Source organism: Rhincodon typus, unplaced genomic scaffold (genome assembly GCF_021869965.1).
Source record: "Rhincodon typus isolate 14 unplaced genomic scaffold, sRhiTyp1.1 hic_rhity00001105, whole genome shotgun sequence".
Lineage (NCBI taxonomy): Eukaryota > Metazoa > Chordata > Chondrichthyes > Orectolobiformes > Rhincodontidae > Rhincodon > Rhincodon typus.
Genome location: NW_025966743.1, coordinates 1,062 through 9,304, shown reverse-complemented (window position 1 = coordinate 9,304; position 8,243 = coordinate 1,062). Strand labels below are relative to the sequence as shown.

The following is an 8,243-nucleotide window of genomic DNA, read 5'->3' as shown; positions in this document are numbered from 1 at the left end:
ATGCCGTCTGGACTTAGATTGTCCCATGAGGAGAAACACCTTCTCAGTACTTACCCTGTCCCCCCTTAAAAATCCTATACGTGTCTGTGCTTCCTGTGGCTGACTCAATGACCTTCTGATAACTGGTGTCACCCGCCCCCAATCTCAAGATTGATGAGGAGGATTTGGTAATGGTAATGACATAGGGAGGTGGTCATGAATTCCCTTGTTGCCTGATACTTGTGGTGTAAATACGACTTGGGACAAGAGTGGATATTGTCCAGGTTTTGGCTACAAGTGGGTACTGAATGCTTCAAAATTAGAGTTGCAAATGGACCTGCACACTGTGCAATCATCAGCTATTATACCTCATGATGGAGGCATAGTCATTGTTACAATTGAGGTTTACAAGATTGGTATGTTTTGAACTTGTCTTTAAGGTAAAATGGTGAGGGTCACGTGGCCTATTCTGAAGTCTGCCTGATGGTGAGCCTGGGTGGTTCAATTGTTAAAGATCAAAGGAAGGGTCAGATTTGTTTTACTGGGAAGTGCAAAGCATCTATGCACAGAGACAACGGCAGAAGCCTGTGTTTTAACACTGGAGAAATCCTATCAAAGTGTTGAGAATTGGGATGCAAATACTTGTGCTTTATATTGTCCATTTAACTCCAAGATGAAAGAGATTTGTATTCTCAGGTATAGTTAATTAGTTTTTCTACCTAGATCAAAGATCCATGTGATTCACAATCATGGGGAAGGATACAGAGAATACCAGCATAAAGGCCGGGTTACAGATTTTCTTAGAATATCACAGACAGACAGAAGTTTTGTGCGGTAAGCAGTGAGAAGAGGATGCTTGGCTTTGCAAACTGTCACAGCTGGATGTCAGAGGCAGACAATCTCTCGCTGAAGAAAAGCATCTTGCAGGCTTCTGTGGATTTCAGGAAGAATTGTCCTGACATGGCCAGAGGGGAAAAGTAATTGGGACATGCTTCATGGCTGGTAGTAGATTGAAGAAACGCTCCAAATGCCTGAAGACAATCACTCAAAGTTACTACTGAGCAAAACAGGGACATGGGAGCCAAATGGAAACTGGGAGTAATTGAGGCCTGTTTGCTAACAGGAGTGCAATTCCGTCAGGAGTGAAATGAGTAATAAATACAAAGGGAACATCCACCTCTGTAGTTTAAAGTAAAAATCACCTACATAAAAAAGTAGTGTTTAATCAATAGTGCTTTTAGTCATTTGTTATAGTAAAATCTTTGAAATGTCAAATCTTGTGTCATTCTTTCAGTTACCAACTAAAAGTTGAATCTCTTTTAAAAGTCGCTCTGGCGTTCTTAACATGATTGAAGTAGTCAGAGATGGTTGTACCTAAGACACTACCTGGACGAACTTTGACAATGTCCTAGGGTTGAGATGGTTGGTCTCCAACAGCCACAACCTTCTTTATGTTACCTCTGGCTCCAACCAGTGAAGAGATTTCTTCCAATTCTCACTGACTTCAGATTTACTAGGGCTCCTTGATGCCATGTGTTTTCAAATGCTGTCATGATTTCCAAACGAGTCACTTGCACTGCATCTCTGGAATTCAGCAATTTGCCCATATTTGGATCAAGGTGCAATAGGCCCTATAGCATGATATCAGTCATTTCAACACTGTGTATCATTTTTGAATTAGAAGTAAATTGATGTGGAGGTAATAGGATTGTCCTGCTTTTGTGTTCAGGATATTTCTTGGTCGAGTAGATGACAGTGTTGTCAATGTAATGGAACAGCTTAGTTTAGCCGTAAGTGCGGTCTTCCTGGAGCACAAATCTTCAGCACTACAGCTGGGATGTTTATGAGGGCCTGTAACCTTTGTTAGATCCAGTCTGTTCAGCTATTCCTTGACAAAAATGTGGCGAGAATCAAATTGGCTGAGGACTGTTATCTTTAAAGTTATGGGGACCTCAGGAGGAGATCAAGAAAGAGCATAATAGCCACTTCTGGCTGAAGATGACTATCGCCACTCCAGCCTTGGTCATTCACTTTTGAATATGGTGTCTGGTTGTTGCTAATGTTTGTGGAGCCTCCTCTTTCCATGAGCTGCTTATCATGTGGCTGAACATAGCAGGACTGCAGAGTTTCCACCAGACCTGTTTGGCTTTACTAGGTTAAAGGCACTATATAAATGCGAGTTGCTTTTGTTGACCGATTGAAAGATCATTTTGCTCTAGTCTGTAGCTTGCTGCTTCTGCCCATTGACAATTCCTTACCCGGTTCTCAGTACTTTGTACAGTGGGTGTCACAGTCTCACTCGGGCAAGTCTCATGCTGTCCAGGAAGGCAAACTCTCATTCCAAACTTCAGAACTGATTGCTCCTGCCAAACTGTTGATCAAAGTGTTCATGTGCTCTGCAAGTGCGACTAAATCTTGGCTAAACAAACTCATTATAATTTGGATATATCTCAATGAATCTCCGGGAGGGGGGGGGGGGGGGGGGCTCACAGAAAGATCAAGACAGTAATCAGTAAATCAATGGAATGGTATTCATCTGAAAAATAGCCTCACAAATATTTTTTCCCATATTTTTGCCTCAGAGTGCAGAAAGGCTGAAATGGAGAAGAATTCTGGGCTGATAACCAATCCCGTCCCTACTTGTGGTCCTTCTGAATCTCTGTTTACAATAACGATTCTAAGGTCTGGGTCAGTTCGGAGTACTGGGACAACAGGAAACAACTAAGTAACTATTAAATTCACTAACCCTGAGTCGAGTCCACTTTATACATGGTTGAAGGCTCCCAATAACATGGTGCCCTCCTTCTCACAGATCTGAAAGAGCAGCCAGTGCTGACCCTGGTCCCTATCGTTGCAAAGGGTTCACTCTCTGACCTCCCAAGCCGTCCTGATGCCTGCAGAGGAGTCGTGGGCTTGATCCCACCTTGATCAGGTTGACATGTGAACAGAGAGAGTGAGAACACATCCCCAAGAAACAGAAGTCAGTACCCCAATTGCTGGGAACCCACAAATGATAGCAGCAATCTAGAACTGTGCAGGATAACTGAATCGTGCCAAATGCCCAGGAATCTGACCTTGAACTGCCTCTTCTGATGGAGGAGATAAATATCTATGGAGTGAAAGCTGTTGCAGTTCTTTGGTGGATCATTCCCAGCTGTGAGGATGTGACAGTAATATACACAAAGGACAGCTTGGCCTCCTGGAAACTCAATAATTTAGGTTCAGACTTCATGATCCCAGACAAGGTGAAATCTGTTTTTGGGGCATCAGTCACCCATTCCATCCTGCACACTCTGGATGCTGATTCCCTCAAATGTTCAAGGTGAGTGCAATTTTGTCAGCTGTGCCGACTCTCCAACAGCTTGATGGACTGGACCATCACTGCTGTGGAAGATAGGGTAGACCCTCTGACTGTGTGCCTGGCTCCATTGTTGCCCACCTAACAAATGCATGGGGTACAATTAGCACTCTGTGAGCTACAGAGAGTTCAGTCAGGGCCAATCTATTCAGTTGGTGAGGGGGTCCGTGTGGTTGTTAGGTAAGTCATGGTGATGAGTGCTCTACTCCTGTTCAGTTCCGCAGAATCCAATTGGACGTCATTCTCTAACTGGGATTGTCTTTGGTCTGAAGTGAATGCATAGCATCCTCAGTTCCTGCTCTATTGCAGCGAGGGATTTTAAAGCCTTCGCCATCTCTGCAGCCAAACGTAGCTCCAAATGCTCTGCTGACACTGGCATCTGTCTCTTCAAGGAGGACGAGATAGGACATATCGTGAGGCAGGTTACCCCCTTCGAGGGCTAAACTCAGGAAATGAACTGTAGCTGCAGAAAGGGCAACACAAATGAAGTAAATGCCAGGCTGCAGGGTGTGAGCTCTTTCTTCCTCTTTCAACTTGAATGAGGTGCACACCAAAGGAAAATTAGCCCCTTACTCTCAGTCATTTTCCCCCAATTACCTCCCCACTAATGGAGATGTGTCTGAGGTCACTGTTACCCATTACCACCAAACTAAAATCACTACAATGGACATGGGCAAACACTGAATTGATTAGTTTAAACCGTTTCAGAGTTTTTCATCCTCTCTGCCGTCTCTAATTTAAGTAGCACCAATAGGTGAGCAAAGAAGGGGACAAGGTGGATACACATCATTAGAAACAATTACTCACTTGAACAGTAAATGCCACCGCAACTCTGGGGGGCCAAATGGCCTGTTTCCATTTTGTAATTTCCATCTATTTCCAAGTAATCAGATGTCATGCCATTGCTTTGTTAGACACGCATTTCTTTCTTACTTTTCTTTGTACTTTTTGAAAAAAGCAAGTCTTGACAAACACTGCTGCAGAGCTGACCCACAAACTGGAACTGCACGGTTTAACGTAAGTGGGCAGCTGCATTCCCTGGATTCTGCCAGGGCTCCTCAATATGACATTTCCAACTTGAATCTTTTCAGGAAGACCAAAGGCATTTTGGTAAAATACTAGGAATTCTGATTGTCCTGTGGTGGGATATGAGCTGTCACAACACCAGAAACCACATTTGGAATGAGTTACTTCACATTTCAAACACTGGGCTCAGATTCATGTTAACAGCAGTATCCATTAGAACACACATATCTCCATCGACACGTAATGAGATGTTAAATAAGCATCTAATCTTAGAGGGTACAAATTTGTAAAGAAGATTAAAACTGAAAGATTTGATAGTGCCCTTTCTTTAATTAACAGAAAAAAAGTTTGGACATTTCTCACATTCACTTATTCTCAAACCAAAATGCAGCTGAACATTTGGAACCGGGGCATTAAGTGACAACTTGGTCCAAAAGCCAACAATCTGATCACGTGCCGGGTCTGAAACATCCGACCAGGACTAGATCCCACACTATTAGGTCAGAGAATTCCAGTCAACAGCCAATTGGATCCACAAATGTGCACCAAAAGCGGAAGAGGATTTTAATAGAAAATTGTCACAGACCCATCCAAAATATGCACTTGCAATTGTCCAACTCCTGTTTAAATTGTCAAATTAAAAACACTAGTTGCTCAGGTTCAAGATGAAACAATTTCTACATCACCAAGTGAGAATCCGTCCCTATAAGCGACTGTAAGGATCCAATCTGTGCAATACAAAGCCAATGGTGTTTTCTTGTCCTCACTTCTTCTTTCCAAAGAGACTGAATCTTCGGTCACTGTCCCGTTTAGGATTGCCTTCATCAGTGGAGGAGGTAGTAAGAGGCATCTGACCGCCTTGCTGAGCGATTTGTGCATGTTCTGTGATGGCTGTGGAAATAGTCTTGATCCAGTTGTTCATTTCCTCCTAAAATGGGGGACATTGAAGAAGCAACAAAAGAAAATCATGTGAATGTATTTGATACAACCATCATCAGGTAACATCAGGTTTCTGTAATGCAATATATACATATTATCCACTACTCAACTGTCCAGAGATAGCCGAATGTACAGCGCCCAGTGTCTCTAGAATATTCTGAGTAACTTCCATTGCTGCAAGACTTATTTTAAAAATTTTTTCATGGGATGTGGGCCAGCATTTGTCTCCCATCTCTAAATGTCCTTGAACTCAGTGGCTTGCTCAGCCATATCAGAGGGCAGTTAAGAGTCAATTGCATTGGGTCTGCAGTCACATGTAGGCCAGATGGGTTAAGGACAGCAGATTTCCTACCGTAAAGGGCACTAGTAAACCAGGTGTGTTTTTACAACTGATAGTACTTCCCCGGTCACCATTACTTTCAATTTGAGATTTATTAATTGAGTTTAAATTCCACAAGCTGCCCTGCTAGGATTTGAACTTGTGCTGCCAGAAAATTAGTCTGCATCTTTGGATTACTAGTCTACTGATATTACCGCTATACCACAGTCTTCCCTTATATTTACATTTTGGTTGAAACCAGTGTTTCTACACTGTTTCCATGCATCTACTGCATTTTGCAATGGTCACCAGGCATGTGAGAGACTCTGCTGTAACTGTAGGCAACTTATTTCATTACTGGAGACCTTTTCTGTGGGCTGACTGCAGCGATTCACTGTCCACACACCACTGGGTAATAATTCAAGATATTGAAGCTAAATGGTTATGATTGTGCAGAGTTAATGTCACTGGTTTAGTAATCCAGAGACCCAGGCTAATATTCAGGAGATATGGGTTCAAAGGCCATTTTGGCCCTGATAGAATTCAAAATAAATTAGAAGAGCCACTTTTAGTGATGGTGACCATCAACAGTTACCGAACCCCAACTGGTTCACTAATGTTCTTTAGGGATGGAAACCTGCTGTCCTTAGCTGATTTGGCCTATATGTGACTCCACACCTGCAGCAATGTGGCTGACTTGTAATTGCATAAGTAAAAGAAACCAAAGCCCAGCTAAGATTAGGATTCCATCACATTAATGCTCTTAGCACCAATCACCTGGGACCATCCCTTCATCTGGCATCAATCCCCAGATCACTCTTCCAGATGGATATCTAGGATCTCCTGCTCAGTTGTTCTGATGTGTTCTTTCAGTGCTGCATTCCACTGAAATGTTTTACTGTCTCACCTCTCCTTGCCTTGACCCTAGCCCTGACATTCACAGTGTGGAACATAGAGAATATGAGCAGGAGTAGGCCATTCAACCCTTTGAGCCTTCTCTGCTATTCAATATGATCATGATTGATCCTCTATCTCAATGCCATACCCCTACTCTCTGTCCTTACGCCTTGATATCTTTAGCCTCTAGAAATCTATTTTTCTTGAATATATCCAGCGACTTGGCCTCCGCAGCCTCCTGAGTGGCGAGTTTTCTCATTATCTCAGTCCAAAATGGCCTAATGTGTATCCTAAGACTGTGACCCCTTGTTCTGGACAACCCCTTCCCTCCCCAACCAGGAGAAACATCATTCTCGCACCCAGTCTGTCCAACCCTGTCAGAGGGTTTTATGTTTTAGTGAGATTCCCTCTCATTCCCCTTATACCCGGTGAGTACAGGCTCAGGAAACCTGACCTCTCCTCGCAAGGTAACCCTGTCATCCTCAGTCTGGGGAACTCTGGCTGCAACCCCTCCATGGTCAGTATCTTCTATTCAGTAAGGAGACCAAAACCTCACAGAAGCGAAGCTCACCTCATCCTTAGCCTGGAACAGGTATTCACTACCGTCATTCATTCTGTCACAATGAGAAAGAAACACAATTAGAAAGTGCGAAGGATGACTCAGATCAAGTATGGAATAAAACTATTCCACGAAACACTTGGCCCTCTCTCCTACTGGCTGTTCACTACTATCATTGCAGTTCACCAATGGGAAATATTTACTCTAACATTCAAAGAGATGTGTTTTCCTGAACGTTATATATTCAACAATGAGGGTCTAGTGAGTTAAGCATAAAAAGTGAGAGAGTGTGCTAATACAAGTATACATGCATTGTTGCAGATGATAACTGAGCAGCCCAGCTGTGTCCACATTACGTCAGTCCTGGCGAGCTGCTTAATGGACCTTTACTCATCTTTACAAATCCATTGTGACTCTTTGAGCCCTAAGGGGCTGGCAGCCGAACATGTTACAAACACGACTTGAAATTGAATCTTATCAAAGTCTCCATTTCTCTGTCACACTCACCGGACTTTAAAGACAAACTTCTTCTTCTTGTAGTTGCTAGCAATTTCGCAGTTGGACTCACTCAGAGTGATGAGAGGCTCTCCATTATAGGTTACTCCTGATTTATATCCCTTGGCATCTTTATAAAAACCCAGGTCTCCTTTGCTAACCACGCAGTATACATTAACCCAGGACCTGAAGGACAAGAGAAGGAGTAGGTATTTAAATTACTTCTGAAGAATGTCACGAAGACGCTGTCACTCAGGCAGGTCAGAGAAACATCAGCCTGTAAAGCAAACATTCACACTGTTATAACATTGTCTTTAAAATTCTTTATGAAGTAGAAGTAAACACATGTTGCCCCAAACATGGATGAAACAAACACTCATACCTACAAACACACTGCATTAAACTACACGCCTGCTAACACATTGCACTAACCAACACGCCTGCTAACACTGCTGCACCAACCCACAAACATACCACACCAACCCACACACCCACAAACGTGCCGCACTGCAAAACAACAGGGAACTCCAGACTAGCGTAGATAGAAAGACCACACATACCAACCAAATACTCAATTATACGAGCAACCACCCCAATGCCCACAAACAGAGCTGCACAAGGACACTATTTAAATGAGCCGCAACACATTGCAGCAACCCGGAACTACACAA

The 8,243-nt window shown here is 43.1% G+C and overlaps 1 protein-coding gene across 1 annotated transcript; it reads right to left on the bottom strand.

The window, feature by feature from the left end:
- Nucleotides 1-4,690: 4,690 nt before the first annotated feature.
- On the bottom strand, nucleotides 4,691-8,013 carry LOC125481171 (spectrin beta chain, non-erythrocytic 4-like). Its single transcript, XM_048592370.1, has 4 exons — nucleotides 7,955-8,013; nucleotides 7,585-7,758; nucleotides 7,090-7,132; nucleotides 4,691-5,291 (listed from the first exon to the last, which is right to left on the bottom strand). Exons 1-4 carry the CDS (start codon nucleotides 7,969-7,971, stop codon nucleotides 5,127-5,129), a joined length of 399 nt encoding a protein of 132 aa, XP_048448327.1. The 5' UTR covers nucleotides 7,972-8,013; the 3' UTR covers nucleotides 4,691-5,126.
- Between the last annotated feature and the right edge of the window lie 230 nt (nucleotides 8,014-8,243).

Bases quoted from the DNA above. Each gene is read 5' to 3' on its own strand.
- LOC125481171 (XM_048592370.1), bottom strand. The intron at 7,133-7,584 runs GTGAGTGTGACA...TCATTGTGACAG, and splicing joins AAGTTTGTCTTTAAAGTCCG to AATGAATGACGGTAGTGAAT. The intron at 5,292-7,089 runs GTGAGCTTCGCT...CCCCCATTTTAG, and splicing joins TGTTCCAGGCTAAGGATGAG to GAGGAAATGAACAACTGGAT.